This window comes from Bidens hawaiensis, unplaced genomic scaffold (genome assembly GCF_021521415.1).
Source record: "Bidens hawaiensis isolate Kalapana, Puna unplaced genomic scaffold, B.hawaiensis_p1.1 tig00025204_1, whole genome shotgun sequence".
Taxonomy (NCBI): Eukaryota; Viridiplantae; Streptophyta; class Magnoliopsida; order Asterales; family Asteraceae; genus Bidens; species Bidens hawaiensis.
The window spans coordinates 165,931-184,258 of record NW_027494019.1 but is presented as its reverse complement, the minus strand read 5'-3'; the positions used below and the strand labels follow the sequence as shown (position 1 = coordinate 184,258).

At 36.0% G+C, this 18,328-nt stretch overlaps 1 protein-coding gene and 1 pseudogene across 2 annotated transcripts; both read left to right on the top strand.

Moving 5' to 3' along the window:
• Positions 1-1,631: 1,631 nt before the first annotated feature.
• Positions 1,632-4,039, top strand: LOC143571155 (uncharacterized). Of its 2 annotated transcripts, XM_077056655.1 has the most exons (2): positions 1,632-2,458; positions 2,603-4,039. In XM_077056655.1, exons 1-2 carry the CDS (start codon positions 1,808-1,810, stop codon positions 4,001-4,003), a joined length of 2,052 nt encoding a protein of 683 aa, XP_076912770.1. In that variant the 5' UTR covers positions 1,632-1,807; the 3' UTR covers positions 4,004-4,039. The 2 variants fall into 2 exon arrangements, with proteins under 2 accessions (XP_076912770.1, XP_076912769.1); XM_077056654.1 differs by having other exon boundaries at positions 1,632-4,039.
• Positions 4,040-8,793: 4,754 nt separating this feature from the next.
• LOC143571150 (isoleucine--tRNA ligase, chloroplastic/mitochondrial-like) lies at positions 8,794-14,444 on the top strand (annotated as a pseudogene).
• The last annotated feature ends 3,884 nt before the right edge of the window (positions 14,445-18,328 follow it).

The following is an 18,328-nucleotide window of genomic DNA, read 5'->3' as shown; positions in this document are numbered from 1 at the left end:
TTAAATAGTTACACATTTTCCCCTAATTATAAACCACCTACCCCGCAACTTTTTAATGTCCGTAACTTTTTCACACGTTAATATTTTTTCTAAAAAATTACACCATAAAAACGAGTATTTTGTTCTCTTTAATTTGAGTATAGTATTGCTATAGTTTATTAATTTTTAAAAACTAACATGTTACGTGATCAGTTATTACCGACAACAGGTCGGTCAGGTTCGGCTAATGGTGTTGGAAAGGGTTAGGGCTGGAACTGGTTAATAACAAAAGGGTTAATTTAGTTCATGTTAGGATGAGTTTAGATCGAAAGGGTTCATGTCAAAACGGGCTTCCGGTTAAAACATTTTCGGGTCAGAACAGGTCCGTCAAAACGGACCTGTTGTCGCCACCATTTACGCGCGTTCAAGAATTAGTTACGTGGATGACATTGTTTATACATACCGGGTTGCTCGCGTATAGGCATTATGTGGCAAGCTTACTGGCACTGGTTACACGTCCGAAGCCACGTTAAATGCATATCACCTTCGGGTTACGCACATACCGTTGCGAGGTTACAAACGTACTAACACCGGTTACGATTGCGCATACACCGCTGCATCGCGCGGGCAACTGACTAGTATATATAGATATAGACTCCGATCCAATGACGGATCTAGAGGAAAAGTTGAGAGGTGGCATAAGTTTAAAAAAATTTGTTCAAGGGTATCCAATTCTTAAAACGAAGAAGAAAAAAAATTGCAAAAAAATATCGCTAAGAGAGTTGAAGGGTGGCGCTGACGACCCCTCAATCTATGTTAGATATGCCCTTCTCCGGTCAAACCAATTTTTTTTCTTAATTTAAATATTTATTTGCAATCCATGTATTCGACTTAAATTCAATATAAATTATATTTCAGTGGAACCTTATTTTTTTCTCTATTTGCATGTTATAGTTTTAACAAATGTTGTTAAAACATGACCGAGTCGTAGAAATGAGAATCAGGCCTTAATCGGTTTAGTTGTATATTTTTGAACTTATACAAATTTATATAATGTTTATCAAATAAATTTGTTATATTCATAGCTAGCTAAAATTTTTTAACAAAGTGAGTGCATTTGAATTTTTTTTTTCAATTTAGGATGGGTAAATATACAATTAAAATTATGAATTAGATAAATATGCATTTAACAAGTTAGGAATGAGAAATTTAAGAGTAAGATGCTCACTATATGAAGTTATGAAGAGTTGCTAAGACCTTGTGTAGTAGGGTGCTTTCCCACACAAAAAGCCCCCAAAGCGTCGGGAACACCGTCTCCGGGGCGCTTTGGAGGGGGGGCATGGTGGAATGTGATTGGTGAGTTTGTTTTTTGTTTATTTTGTTAATAATATATAATAATAAAAAAAATAAAAATAGGGTATTGATTTGAAGAAGTTTCATCCACTACATCTATCCTAGCAAAAAAAAAACCCTATGCTGATGTGACGTCACATGTCGCACAATGCTCCCATAGAGGCTCCGTCCACTACACATGGTCAAATAAAATAAAATAAATCAAAATGAACAAATTTGCAATTTTTGTTGTTAATGATGAGTAGATATACAACTAAAATTATGGAAGCTAAATATGCATTATTAACAAATTATAAACAAAGCAAGACAAAAAAGTAAGCAAAGCCCTTTCTCGTTATCCAAACCAAATCAGACAAAACATAACTCCTCCTCGGTCGCAAACACCACCAACTCCCAAATTCAAAACCCTAAAATCATTACATGACAAACACACCCCTCCAAAATCCAATCTTTACATCTTCTTCAATCAACCGCCATGGAATCGGCTTCAACACAATTACCAGGTTATTCCGTACCCATTAAAGCTCCCCTTACTATCGATTCAGATGACGACTTAGATTATTTACCACCCATTAACAGTACCACTCATACTTACTCAACAACCACTAGTTTTAACAGCACTAGCAGTAGTATTGATATTAGCAGCTTTGGTGATGAACATACTAGCATTTTTGAAGCATACCCAGATGAGGAAATTGTCATTCAAAGGTCTCGTGTTGAAGAGTCTTTGATTATTAGGCCTTTTGTGAAATACCCAGATGATAATTATGTGAAAGAAAGTGATTTCACCAGTTTTAGACCTTTTGTGAAAAACCCATGTGGAGAAACTAGTAGTGGTGGTTTTGGTGGCGGATCGAGTGTGCCAATCGCGCCGTTGTCCCGAGATTGTGACAGTGACGGTGATTATATCGATGGTTGTCGGGATTCTGGTTGGATTCCGGCGGATGGGACGGTGCAGAAGGTTACTCTGGCCCCTAAAGTTAGAAGCTTTAACGGTGATGAAGAAGATGATAATGTAAATGATGAGTTGCAGGTCCCTGGTGAGGTAATTGGAATTGAGAATCTGAATTTTGTTTCAACTGAATCGGTTGAAATCGAGGGTTGTAAAGTTGAGTGCTTGAATGAGGTTATGAAGCTTTCTGAGTCGGACGCATCGAGCTTTGAAGAAAGACTCGATGCTCATGTTGTTTCAAGTTCAGACAGTGAGATTGAACATTTAAATTCTGTTCTAACCGAATCGGTTGAAAATGAAGGCGAGTGTTTGAATGAGGTTGTGAAGCTTTCTGAGCCGGATGCATCGAGGTTTGACTTGGAAAGGATGGATGCACAAATTGTTTCAAATTCAAACAGTGAGGTTGAAAATTTAAATGCTGTTGCAACTGAATCGGTTGAAAATGAAGGGTGTAAAGTGGAGTGTTTAAATGAGGTTTCGAAGCTTTCTGAGTCGGATGCATCGAGCTTTAATTTGGAAACTTTCAGTTCAAACAACGAGATTGAAATTGTAACAAAACTTTCTGAATCTGATGAACCGAGCTTTGACTTGGAAAGAACCGATACACATAATGTTTCACAGTCAGACAGTGGGATTAAACATTTGAGTTCTGTTACAACCGAATCTGTTGAAAACGAGGGATGTAAAGTTGAGTGTTTGAATGAGGTTTCTGAGTCGGATGCAACGAGCTTTGATTTGGAAAGAACCGAAGCACAAACCGTATCAAGTTCAAAAAATGAGACTGAAATTGTATCAAAACTTTCAGAGTCAGATGAACCGGGCATTGATTCAGAAATAGTCGATAAGCAAATCATCTCAAATTCAGACGGTGAACAAATGCTAACGAAAATGCAACGTGTACGTGCAAAGTTCTTAAGGCTTGCCCTCAACGAAAAGTTGACCACGGAAGTCAACCGAGAAGGCGGTAACTATAACTTTGACTTGACTGTTTTAGCTATAGGAAAAACTGGTGTAGGCAAAAGTGCTACTATAAACTCCATCTTCGGTGAAAACAAAGCAGTCACAAGCGCGTTTGACCCAAGTTCAACTACCATACAAGAATATACCGGGAATGTAGACGGGATCCAACTTAGAGTGATTGACACACCGGGCCTCAAATGCTCTTCCTCTGACCGATCATATAACCTAAAAGTTCTTACTTATATAAAAAGATTCACACGAAAACACACCCCGGATGTTGTTTTATATGTTGATAGATTAGACACACGAGACGTTAATGATTCAGACATTTTAAGTTTGATCACGAGTTCACTCGGTTCTTCGGTGTGGGATAGTTGCATAATTGCACTAACTCATGCGAGTGGTGATCTGTCAAGGGGGTTCGTGGTCCGCAGATGTCGGTTTATACAACAACGGATTGCTAGTTATGGTGGTTATAACCGACATGTGGCTAACCCTGTGTGGCTTGTTGACAACCACCCGATTTATAAACATGATGTTATGGATCTGGATTGTGGAATAACGGGTTTCGTTTGTCTGGATCAAGTGAATGAAGATGATAGATGTGATGAAGTTTCATCATTTGAGGCGGCGAGCGAAGCACGAGATATTATTAACCGTGGCAGGGAACGTAGAGACACATATTTTCCAGAGTACAGTTATCGCGTGAAGCTTGTTGGTAACAGTCATTGGTCTCTTGGATGTAGGTTGTGTATTTAGGCGAATGTTTGGTCTTCGGATTTGTAATGTTGACAAGATGATCAAATGGCTTTTTGATCTTTAGCGATTGAAATGATATATGATTATTAATTTTAGGTACTGTTTTGTGTATAAATATAACTATCGTCACTTTGTCCGGTGTACACCGTATAATATAATGATGTATGCAGGGATGAGCAGACAATACTACAAAGACGCAATCACCATTTCATCAAAGAACATATATGTAGATTTTAAAAGACACGTAACCACAATTTAAGTTTTGTTTAAAACGAATGTTGTTTGATTTGTAACCAAACACAAGCATGTTTGAAAAATACAAAACAAAGGAACACAATTCGTTTAAATAATGCCGGTAAAGGGTTACAAGTAAAAGTGTTTTTTTTTTCCTTTCAATGTGCGGTTAAACAAGTTTAATAAAGAGTTTTTATGGATTCAAATTTGTTTTTGTTATTACAATACATCCTTAATATATAAGCTATCACAACTTATAACATAAACATAATTAATTCTTATCTGTCATGACCATGTAAAACCAAGCAGAGATCCGTATTGACAGTTTACCAGAGACTAAATTATGCTTCTGTTGCCGTATCAGGGCCATGTAAACCCAATTATTTAAACACTGAGCTCGAGCTCGACTCGAACGAAACTTGAGCTAGCTCATGGCTCGACGAGCTAACACAATTATTTAAACATTAATAAAAGAAAAAATAAACTTACAAGCCAACAGTCGTTTTGAGATAATTAACTAACGACCCATAATGCACTTACAAGGAAAAGATACGTGTAAAGAAAAGAAGAAATAAGGAAACAAGAAATTGGAATTCTATGGGAGGTTTCCACGACCGACTTTAGTAGCGTTACCAGGGGCTTTTTTCTATATTTATTTGAAATTTGTTTTTTATTTTAATTAGATTTGGTAAATATTTCAACTATGGAATCCCTCAATAGGTGGACCGCTATGGGCTCCGTCCGTCCGGACTAGTGGCCTGCTCGGGCTACCTTTAGCCAATGAGGGCCGCGTACGGAGTACCCGGCGTTACTTAGTTGGTCGTTCAAAAAAAAAAATTACGTATTTTAATTAAATCCGTAGAAAATATTTAGTGTAAAATCAAAACAGAATCTGATTATATCCAGATAGAAAATATATAGGAGCCGCGGATAATTAGGAAGTAATGATAAGGCTGGCGTTTGATTGATGGTGTTCTTGAACACAACGAATGAATGCATACAAAGACTGATCAAGGGTTTTAAACATGATCAGGTTTACACCCATAATTAACACTTGCATCATACCAAATTGCAAACCAACATTAATATTCAAACCTCTATATATGTAAATCAAACATATCTATGCATGCATGTATACATCCTTTTAAAAAGTTTACGAAATTAAGTAATTAACAATCAATCAATCAATTATTATTTTTCTAACATAAAAATCAAATACAAATTCTCCACTCTTTTGCCGCCAAGATCAACTCACTTCTCGCCTTACACTGCCCTTCACCATCCGCCTCCAACCGGACCATCAAACCACCACCGCTGATCTCCATATCTTTTCTCAGCCTGTGCCGTGTCATGTGGCCACCCAACGCCGGGCCGGTCTCAAACTCCTTGTTACACACCTTGCATCGGTGCACCGGCTTCATGATACTCAGACTTAACATGGTTGTAACTTTAATGTCACGGAACTCATCATCAACCTTCTTTCGGTGGATTCCTTGATGGCCGCCGAGTGCTTGATAAGTTTGAAACCTCTTCCCGCATGTTTTGCATTCGTAACCATTGGAGTTGTTGGTATGGTTCATCGTACCCTCGAATAATCCCATCGATCGATAATATGTCGAATGTGTAAAGGGTTGTGTGTGTGTGTTGTGTATAATGGAGAGAGAATGAAGTGATTGAGTGGTATTTATAGGTGTTATGATTACTTGCGCATGAGGCTAATTAACTAATTAGGGTTTCCTAAATTTTACAAGTATGTACGTTTTATATTAATAATTCATAAATATATGCGAAGATTTCGGCATTTGATTTGGTGTCAAACAATATTCAAAACTTAAACTTAACTTGGCTTTCTTAATAGGGATTCTTGTTAGTTCTTGGGCATGACTGAATCGTTTATTGTTTGTTGATAAATCAATATATTTATAATTAGTTTTCACTATAACGCAATATATATTACCAGTCATGGTAATTTAACTATTAACTTTTTTGGGCGACCGACAGAAGATATTAATATTATTGATTACTAAAACGGTATAGCAAGATACTAACCAGGCCTGCCCAGACAGGAGCACATATTTTTGACCTACATGTTAAAACAAAAGCATCAATCTTACAAACAAAGTGACCTACATGTCTCCCATGTTTATCCATCATTTTTTTAAATCTATTTCGCACCTAGAAGTACCCAAAGCTTTTATATTCCCTACTATCTTACATAGTTACACCAGTTTCCCACATTAAACTACATCATTCCAAGCCCTCCATATACACCAAATATTGTAAGGTAAATAGCATGAAAAATTTTGCCTTCCGTTTCAAGAATCGAGTATATTCATACATCTCTAAGGCGCACATCACGAGAGACGGATGCATAAAAGGACATAACCTTAGGCCAAACGTAGTGGGCGAACATTTAAGGCGATTCCCGGCGAGTTGGGGCGCAAACACCCCCCTGGCGCCGATTTGTGGGGAGAAGGAGGGGGGGACTAATTCTCGCTGTGTTATTGATTTAAATAATAATATTTCAAAAATTAGACCATTCCCAACGGTCAATTTGTTTTAAAAAAAATTAAAAACAAACTCAAATATAAATACCAAACCAATTCAATCATTTCCACCATTTCATACTTCTTCACCATTTCATTTCATACTTTCTCAAAATGGTTTCCCCGAACTCTTCCGACATTTGGGATCAAGTAATTCAGGAGACTCAGAGAATCCGTCAGATGCAGCAACGAGCGTTGGAGGAGGGGGAAAGGTCATGAGCGTAATACGGGCCGTCGCCAATAAGATAGTGCCTGACTCTACTAGCTCTTCGTTGCAACGTAGGCGATCGTATATCATTCGGGATCATATTGAAGCGAACGATCGTTTGATGAAGGATTACTTCAAAGACATACCTACATTTAACGACGTTACGTTTTAACGTCGTTTTTGGATGTCTAGGCGTTTATTCGCATCGTGGGAGATTTGGAGCAGCAGTATGCGTATTTTCAACAAGAAACCCGACGCAAGAGGATATGTAGGATTCACCGTCATCCAAAACTGTACTTCGGCTCTATGCATCCTCGCATACGGTAACACGTCCAGCATCAACGACGAGTATTTAAAGATGACTGATAAAACGGCGCGAGACTCGTTGGAGAATTTTTGCATAGGTAAAAGTAGAATTGTTTATATTAATTATTGTTTTTAATATAAATATTTTTTAAATAATTTATTTGTATAGGAATAATACAATTATACGTTGGTCGTTATTTGAGGATTCCAACTTCAAACGACCTAACTCGCATATACGATGTACACGAAACCAAACATTCTTTTCCCGACATGATCGGGAGTATAGATTGCATGCATTGGGAGTGGGCAAACTATCTAACCGCATAGCGAGGTCAATACACTCGTGGTGACAATGGAGTACCAACGGTTAGTCTTCAAGCCATTTGTTCAAACGACCTTTGGATTTGGTCAGCCTACTTCAGCTCCGTCGGGTCCAACAACGACATAAACTTCTCAACGCGTCGCCCGTGCTAGAGTATTACATAAGCTGTAACATATTTTTTTTTACCGTTTTATGCCAACGGTACCTTCTATCGTCACGAATACTATTTGGGAGATGGGTTATATCCGGAGTACTCGATCATCGTCAAAACGTTTGAAGACCCGATCAAAGAAAAAAGAAAATACTTTAAGAAGAAGCAAGAGTCCGCGCGAAAGGATATTGAGAGGTGTTTCAGGGTTCTAAAAAAACGTTGGCATTGTGTGAAAAATCCATGTCGTCTATGGTCGATGGCAAAAATGAGCGATGCCACGTATACGTATATCATACTGCATAATATGATTTTAGAATATAAGGGCAGCAATATGACAACACTATATACCAGGGATCGTTCCAGAACAATTTCCTGAACCAACAGAAGAGCAACGAATGCAAAACATTCACGAGTTCACATCAAGTGAGATACATAACCAACTTAAGGCGGATTTTGTTCAACACGTGTGGGATAATCGTTCCGTTGAAGTCGAAGACGAGGACCCCAAAAACAAAATAATACCCTTTGCTGACCGAACGCCACGTGTCGCAATTCGCTCCAATTTGTAACTCCTTCACTACACATAACCTTACACCATTGAAATATCACTTGCCACATTGCTTAACAATAAAAGTAATACTATTTAAAAGAATAAGTTGTCGATATAACATACTTGTTTAAGCATGCTCGAATCCGATAAATGAAGCTCACAATCAGACTCGTTTACTTTTTGCTTATATTTTTGCTTTTTGAAAAGCAAAAGCAATTTTTGAAAAGCTTCATTTTAAAGTTTTTTGATTTGCTCTGCCAAACACTTTTTGTTTTTCAACAAACAAATAGCAAATATGCAAATTTTAAAGCTACCCAAACACCCCCTAAACAAACTTACTTTTTAAGACGATCTTTGCCTGTAAAAAACGGCCAGCTTTTGTCACTTATTATCCAAACAAAACCGTTGGATAATCAAATATTCAAAGCTCAAATGAAGCAGTTGTAGCCTTCAAAAGAACCAACCCATCTGCAATGGCGATGCAAACTTCTCACACCGTAAGTATCTATACATATATATCGCGTCCACAGTTTCAGAGTTCAATTCTAAATGTACCTTCAATTGGGCTAAGCAATTTTTATGATAAGTTGTTGTTAATAAACCTTATTAAATGGATTGTGGGAATTGTATGATGAATTGAGTTGCATGCCAACTGTTTGATTAAATGCCTGTTTGAAGAGTGCTGCAGTTAATGAGACTCAAGTTTACGAATTTATAATTGGGCGTTGTAAGGAGATTTTGATTTCTTTTTTTATGACAAATTGTTGTTAATAAACTTTCTTTGGAAAATTTATTTAGTGGCTCACATATGATATTTGTTCAAATTGTTGAAAGGCATGTTTTACTAATCTCTCTACAGTCCTGTTCAGGTTCTATCATTGAGAAGCTGTTCATCGTTTAGAAAGTCTTATTCTTTTAGCATAACTGATTTCCAAAGATGTTCTGCCATCGAGCTCTCGTTTCTCTTCCGTTTTACAAATTGCTATATTTATTCTAGTAGTGCTCTTTGCACTCAGTCAAAGCGTAGGTCTCGTGGACCTGTGATGGCTGCCAAGAAAGAATCCAAAGGTACATACATTATTACAACTTTAATTGAGCTCTGTAGCCGGTAAAAGACGAATGTACATGTACAACACTATGCAATTATGATAACTTGCAACTGATTTATGTATTTAATTGTTTACGAACAAAGCAAGGAGATGGAAAGTATAAACATACTGTTGACCTTCCTAAGACAAGTTTTGGCATGAGAGCGAATTCTGCTGTACAGGAAACTGAAATCCAGAAATTATGGGATGAAAATCAGGTTTCCAAGAAAGTTTCTGAAAAGAATGATGGGGTCAGTTTTGAGGATTATTCAAGTTTTTCTTTTATGCTACAAAGTTCATATCTATAGTTTTATTTGATATTGCTTATGATTTTAATAGGGAAGCTTTATTCTTCATGATGGCCCTCCATATGCTAATGGTGATTTACATATGGGACATGCATTAAACAAGATTTTAAAAGACATTATTAACCGGTATAAGGTATAGTTTCAACATCCACTTTGTGCTGTTATTTCTGAATTCACGCGTATATGAAATTTTGCTTCTTTTTTACTTTTATGACAGCTTCTTCAAAATTGTAAAGTTAGTTATATTCCTGGTTGGGATTGCCATGGTCTACCGATCGAGTTGAAAGGCAAGTAATAATTTGTGGATGGTTTTATTTAGTTAAATTATCTTAGTATTGCAGTCCTTGGACCAAGATGCCCGAAAGGGGCTAACACCATTAAACCGAGAGCAAAAGCAGCTAAATTTGCCAAAGCAACTGTGAAGGCACAAATGGCGTTATTCAAGGTTTGTTTAAACAAATACTTGTTATCCATGAATACACTTTTATTGATACTAGAAATTAATATAATATTAACTTTACTGTCTGTTTACAGAGATTTGGATATGGGCTGACTGGGATCATCCTTATCTGACTCTTGATCCAGAGTACGAGGCTGCTCAGGTGATTAACCTAAATTAGTATCACCTGCAGTATATTTTGAAATGGAATGTGAAGCTTGTTAGAATTACAGTTTTAGGTTCAGATCTTGAAAATTGCAGGTACCTAATGTCTTGATGTTTGAATCAACTTTGTTCCTTTGTAATAAAATTACTTATTAACCTAGTTATATACATGTAGATACGCACACCCAATAAGTGGCCAAGAATGTCCTGTTGTGATTGGTGGAGATTATATCACAAAGGAAATAGGAACCGGGCTTGTCCACACAGCCCCGGGGCATGGGCAGGATGATTATTTAACGGGCTGAAAATACATTTTGCCTATAAAATCCACAGTAGATGATGAAGGAAAGTTCACTGAAGAAGCTGCGATCTTTAACGGGCTTGATGTGTTAAGTGATGGCAATAATGCTGTAATTAATCACTTGGATGAATGTTTATCAATTGTCATGGTGGAACCTTACAGTAAGTCACATTATTCATCCAAATTGTTTTCTATGAAATGGTTTATCAGAAAGTCTAGTTTATACGTGTATTGTTGTTTAAACTGTAGAGCACAAGTACCCTTACGACTGAAGAACAAAGAAACCGACCATTTTTAGGGCAACTGCACAATGGTTTGCATCTGTTGAAGGGTTTGGAGAGGCTGCTATGGGTGCAATTAATCAAGTTACATGGACTCCGTCTCAGGTACGTTGTTGTTGTTGTTATTATTATTATTATTATTATCAAGTGTATAAATATAAATAGTAATAAATAATAGTTATTATTATTTTGTGATTCATGCAGAAAACAGGATTTCTACAATGACTTCAAGCCGTTCCGATTGGTGTATATCGCGTCAGAGGACATGGGGTGTCCCGATTCCAGTATTTTATAATGCAGAGACAAAGGAACCTTTGTTAAATGAAGAAACCATCGATCATATCAAGTGTAATGCAAAATAATAATAATAATAATAATAATAACAATAATAATAATAATAACATACTGCATATGTTAAAGTGAACTTATATTAATGAAATTTACCTTTATATTGTTATATTTGCAGCAATCATTTCCCAAAAGGGCAGTGATGCATGGTGGTACATGTCAGTAGAAGAATTGCTTCCTGAAAGTTATTGTGATAAAGCATCGGATTATGTGAAAGGAACTGATACAATGGATGTTTGGTTTGATTCAGGTATATAACTATATTAGTTGCTAGTTAAACATGAGCAATTCTTGTGTTATTTCTGACTTTACATGCAATTACACATTAAAAGTGACCTATAATAAATGATTGCAGGTTCTTCATGGGCTGCTGTTTTGGAGAACAGAAATGGCCTCTGTTTTCCTGCTGATTTGTATGTTGAAGGTTCAGATCAGCATCGGGGTTGGTTTCAAAGTTCTTTGTTGACCAGTGTTGCAACAAAAGGTATATTGACCATGAACACATTCTTGTTAGGCTTGCAATCGAACTGAATGAACACGAACGGGACATGTTCGTGTTCGTTCGCTAAGTTTAAATGGACAAACTATTGAACACAAACAATTAAACGAACGGGATTTTCTTGTTCGTGTTTTTTTGTTAAGGACATGAGCATGTTTGTGTTTGTTTATGTTCAATTGTTAATAGTATAGACGAACAGTTGATGAACGTAAACAGACACAAACGGAGGAAAATACATGAACGAACATAACCGAGCAAACACCAATTAAAGTGTGCATGAACATCAATCTGTTGGGACTAAAAAATAATATAACCGGAATAAATTATAATGAGCATCATTATTTTGAATGAATATATAGATGAGCGTAAATGAACAAACTAAAAAAACGTAATCTAACGAACATAAATGAACATAACCGGATGAGCATAGATCAATGAGCGTATGTGTACATTGGTGAAGATAAATGAACAAACAAAGCATGTGTTCATGTTTGTTGTTTAGTTAAATAAACAGAAAGTTTTGTTCATGTTCGTTCGTTTACTAAATAAACGAACATAAACGATCTTCCCGCTAAACCAATTCATTGAGCATGTAGTTCATTTACATGCCTAATTCTATTCCAACGGTCTTTCATTTGTTATTGTTATTATTATTATTATTGTTGTTGTTTTTGTTGTTGTTGTTGTTGTTGTTGTTGTTATTGTTAGTTGCTATTAACCGCGGGAATGTATATGAAAGCTATCAGTTCTTTAAAATATTCCAGGTAAAACTTAAAAGGTTACTATTTTATTATAAAAGTATACATATTTTTAATTCTCTTATAGACTTATAGTAAATGTATGTGCTCATTTCAGATCGTTCAACGTTTTTCTATCGTGATCTCTCAAATTTCTATTTTGATGTCACCAAAGACCGCCTTTATGTTGGGTAAAACTGTTTTTACGATATGTAAAGTTCAATTCGGTTTTTAGTTTTATATCCACATAATTAGACTTTGACTTGTTGGCTTTTGTTTCAGGGGGGCTTCAAGTTTTACAAGAAGTTGTTGTCAAGCAGTACTTGCGGTTCATCTATTATCACTAGTGAGAGTAATTGCTCCAATACTACCTCATCTCGCTGAAGACGTGCAGCAATATGTGCCGTTTGAATATAATATCGACAACGCTGTCGTGGCAAAATTTGTTTCTGAGTCGAAATGACCAGCGGTTAATGAACGATGGCTTGCATTTCCCGAGGAAGAAATTGACATTTGGGGGAAAATACTTGAGGTAACTTTGATAACGTGAATACGTTTATTTTGTGGTTGAATATTTTATGACCAATTTGTGTGAATAAGGTAGTTAAGAACTAAGGTTAATAAGCTTTGGAGACAGCCTGCACGGGCAAACTAATTGGTTCCAGACTTCCAGTTTGGAGGCAAAGGTGTACCTTCATAGCTCTGATGATAGGCTCGGTGTGAGATTAAGGAATATGTGTGAGCTAAAAATGATGTGACTCACTGAGTCACATATTCATAACATCTCAGGTATTATGTTTATTAAGGGTTTAGGTTGAAATGGGTCATGTTTTCAGTACGGGTCAACATGGGTTGAATCGCGTTGATTTGACCCGCAAAAGCTTCCTTATCAAATTTACTTAAAAGTCCCACCGTTTTTGTTGTTTCTCCAATCACTCTAATTTCATTAGGTGTTCCGAACTTGTGTAATTTTCTTTTATAAATATTAGCTTTTTACAAATAAGTGAGGCAAATGAAACATATGACTTCGATTATTTATAGAACAAATTACACTTTTCGTCTTTTGAATTTATACCAAATTTCAGATTTTGTTCTTGAAGTAAAGAAATAGCATAAATTCTCTTATATGTATTTAAAAGTTTGCACGGTTCATCCTTTAGACTAACGCCCATCTATTTTAGACGTTAAATGAAACCATGTGCCCAAAATGGCCTTTTGTGTTGGACCATTTTGCCCTCATTCGGGGGGGAAGGGGGGGGGGGGGGGCACATGGCTTTATTTAACATCTAAAATAGACGGCCATTAGTTCAAAGGATGAAATGTACGAACTTTTAAAAACATCTTGGTTATAAGGATGAAATCTGTATGAACTTAGGGCGGAAAGTGTAATTTGTTCTATTTGTTATTTGGAAAGCTGATTGATCAAAATGCAGGTTGAGATTCTTTCTACATTGGAGGATGCCTCCACAAAAATATACCATATTCAGGAGAATATTAAATTCAAGGAGAAAATAACAATGGATCAGGGTGTCACGTGCAGAGGGTTCAAAATGTGAAAGATGCTGGAATTTTTCACCTCAAGTTGGCTCGTTTCTTGATCACCCGACACTATGCAAGCGTTGCTATGATGTTATTGCTGATCAACCACTTCCCACTCTTGCAGCTGTCAGTTGAGCTGAGCTATAAGTAATCAATACACACAAAGTGGAAAGTTAAATCGATCAGAAAGTATCAGGAATTTCGGTTTGATCATGTAGTACAACTCATTGATGGTTAAGATTTAAAGCTGATCACTTTAGGTAAAATGAACTATTTTTTAGCTTCAAAAATACATAGTTAAAGGTTCCAATATTGATTAACCTGTGAATTATAAATATGAATAGGAGTGCTTTATTTGTATGCAATAAATAAAGGGAATAAGTACATAGTTAAAGACTCATATTTTCACTCTTCATATGAAATGCATTAATCTATGAATTATAAATATGAAAGGAGTGTTTTATTGACATGAAATGCATTTTCTTCTGCCATCCAATCTTCTCCAATTTCATGAATTTGTTGGTCATATCTTTGAAGACTCTTCGTTTGATGTCTTCCAACAAAGGAGTAACTTTTAATCTTTTGTTGGGGATTTTGGGAATTTCAACTTGGATTTTCAAAGTGTCGTGTGAAAACTTTCAGATTAAAATTTATTTGGTGGTTCCGTAAACACTTTAATTGGATAAAACGCTGAATGAGATCAAGAACCTAGTATGGATTTTGTGAAATGATGGACCAGGGTGTTGGTGTTGACCAGAGAAACCAAACGATCGTTTCTCTCATCAGCAATTAGGGTTTCCAGAAACTGTCTTATGCAAGTTAATTTTGAAATTCAAATTTTAATTAATATTGCCTCCACGCTAATACTTATGATTATGTTATCATAAAATTCATTTTCTAAAGCATACCACGGACTGCTGCCCCTTGGAGCCCTGTTAACCGGGGGTGCTGCCTCCGAACCCTCGTTTGTTAAACTAAAACAAACATGCAATCCACACATCCCTAACTTTTTTAATGTTTATTATGATTACATTGTTCGACCGGTTAATCCTATTCTACTAAAATACTAACACTCATTCCACCACCTAACATTGTTCATTGGCTGCAAGACCAAGTCCGGTTCGGTCGATATTTCCATGTTTTATAGACAAAACTAGCCTAAAACCTTTGCCTGGCCTTAACCGGTCCAATTATTTTGACAGTCCTGTAAATTACATTGTGTTTTTTTTTTTGTGAAAATAACAAGTGGTCCAACAACTTCACTGAAACCGAAGGTAAACTTCCTCGAGAAGTTATGATTAAATTACTAGTCATTTCCTTTAATAGAAAATAGTGCAAACAACTAAACAAGTCATACGAATTTACAGACATTGAAACAATACACAAGAGTAAGTGGCGGTCGTGGAAATAGCTCGCCTGACATCTCAAGGGTGCGTGTACATACAACATCACAAGTCAGGAAGACTTCTGCAGCTCAAAACACATTCAGTTCATTTGGTCACTCGAATCATTAGATAGTTGTTAGATAAAATCCGCCAAAGAGCAACCTTTTTTATCCTGAAATTCCCATCAACAATATCCAGATTACCTAACATAATATATCAAAAAAGCCTAAAACAATCTAACTTTTAGTTTTGTCCACATTTGTCTGCAACAATTGATCCGGCTGCTTATCATGGGTTGCTGAGTAGGCTTGTGGTTGAGACATCCGATAATATGGTTCTTTAAGATTGAGCCTGCAACTTGACGTTTGTAATATCCCGCCTTGTTCAGCATCCGGACCCCACATTTTAGCTACACGAAACAAATCACAAAAGGTTATATAACAAAATAAGGGGATTCTGATTATTATAATGTTGTTGTGACTAACCTGACATGGTTAGTTTAATTGTATAACTCTGAGCCTTCTGTGCAATCATGTGAAGATGACTCGTTATTTCTTGGCATGGTTGGACGTATATGGGTTGAGACAACACACAACGTAGTTTGTACCAATGAGCCGTGGTTAACCATCTTTGTACAATGTTGTAGGTCGATAAATTATTATAAAATAACTTAAATTAATCCATAACTTAATTAGTAAAGATAATAAACCCAAACTAAAAGAAAACATGACCCAAATTGACCCGTTCATAAAAAGAATGTGATCACCTGCCATCAAATAAAACATCAAACCAACATGCTAAACTATGTATTCTTGTGCCCACGGAAGCTGTGAATTTCAATGGTATGTTGATTCATACAAGTCTCACTCCTGAAAATGGAATTATAATAATAATGGTGGAACATGTTCATTCTAAAATATAAAATAATTTTTAATTAGAAATAAAAAACAATACCTTTACAGTAATAAAACTGATGACACGTGAGATTGCAGGAGCCACCAATAACCTATGTTGCACCGAAACACCAAACCATGTGGAGTCCCCCTCCCGGGGACGTGTTAGGGACGGAAACGCGGGCGAAACACCGCCGAAACGTTTCCCCAACCGTTTCTGAAATTCGGGGACGGGTTGTAATACGTTTCCGGGCTTGGGTACGAATTTTTTGAAGTTTCAGAAACATTTCTTTACAATTGTAGGGTTTTATCATTAAACTTTTCATATTCCTAAAATACTATTTTAAACTCAACTAATGGCGACGTGAAGTTAAAACGACTTTCATTCTCTGTTTATCAATTCTCACAAATCCCAATTCACCATCATTCGATAATCTTCTCCATTATACATTCAATATTCATTAATCATCATCATCTTCTCGATTCTGACTTCATCATAATCGATTATTTGTGGCTTCTAAAGAGACAACAAAAGGAGCATCATCTACTACTGTTCCGGTAGATGAACTACCATTGTGAAATTACGTAGCTAAAATTGAAAAGCAAGGTACGGCAGGAGGAACATGGAAATTTAAGTGATGTAGATTTTGAAGTTTGCACATTATATGAATATAAATCTATTTTAGACTTTGTTTAATATATTTATTTATTTTTTTGCCGTACTCGTATCTTGGATTTAATATTTTTGCCGTTTCCCGTACCCGTAACGTCCCCGTATCCTGTTCCCGTCTTCAATAAAAATAATTGTCCAAATCTTCATTCATTCAACCGATAATTTATCAGACCTGTAACATTACATAACATATATATTTTGTCTACACAAATGTTGGTGAACAATTCCATGATTTTTTTGTGTATATAATATGAGGCAAAATCCATAATTCTTATGTGAAAACCATAAATAATAGCAACAATTGCGGTATATAAATCATAAATAAATGAGACTCATTTCTAATAGGTAAAAATACCATATTACAAGGAGGAGCGTATGATCATACTTATTGAGGATGAGGCCAACCAACAAAAGCAATAAACATTTAACAATTAATCATATGAGGCATATAACACACAATCGAGCAATTATTCTAAGTAACAGATAAACTAGAGTTGTGGTCTGAGAATCCAAGTCTTAAATCATTTTTGTTTAAGTATGCTAGGTACCCCCAAAGTATAAAAGCGAAAAAGGGAAAATTACTCACCCGGACAAAGTGGCGTCGATGAAGAAAACTTAAAATAATAATAATCTTCAAGAAAGTGAGCCGGCGGTTTAACTAGCGTGTCCTAGATTGAAAGATCTTAAGTTAATATTGAGTCTTAAAGATGGAAAATAAATGATATAAAAGTGCATAAAAACAAGGCTTGGGTTTTCGGGAGTTTAAATTATATTTTACAAAATGCGATTAAATACAGCAAGAATAACATAAAATGGATTTTACATGAAAACGGGTCTTTGATGTTTAGTTTTACTCAATATTTGTTAAGTTTTACATAGGGTAGTTGGTTTAGTGCTAGTGTGCACGATACCGCTAATGTAAGCATCAAAATCCGACTTTTAAAGATTTGTTCGGTTTGGTCGGTTCAGGACTTGATAAAGCAACAAATCCACATCCAACTTTCCAAAACATTTAAATATATGAATGACTTCAATAAAATTAGTAGCTTAAACGAGTTTAAGAATTTTTATCAATTAAAGTCCCAAACTCGGGTTTAAGTAAGTTTAAGTCGGCCCGATCAAGTTTGGTTTCGACATACCATAATCTTACAAATATAAATCATATAAAGTACAAAATGAGTTAAAAAGGTTTGGGAGGATTTTTGGTGGTTTGAACGGTGACTAGCTCGTTAAGACGAGTAGTTCGACTTTTACTCGGTTTTTATCCGAAACTTGGTTTAAGCCAAGATTTGTTCCAACACTTCCAAAATCTTAAGTAATATGAGAAATATAAAGTAAGTCATAACTAAAAA

Coding starts and splice junctions, on each gene's coding strand:
- LOC143571155 (XM_077056654.1), top strand. CDS start 1,808: ATGGAATCGGCTTCAACACAATTACCAGGTTATTCCGTACCCATTAAA.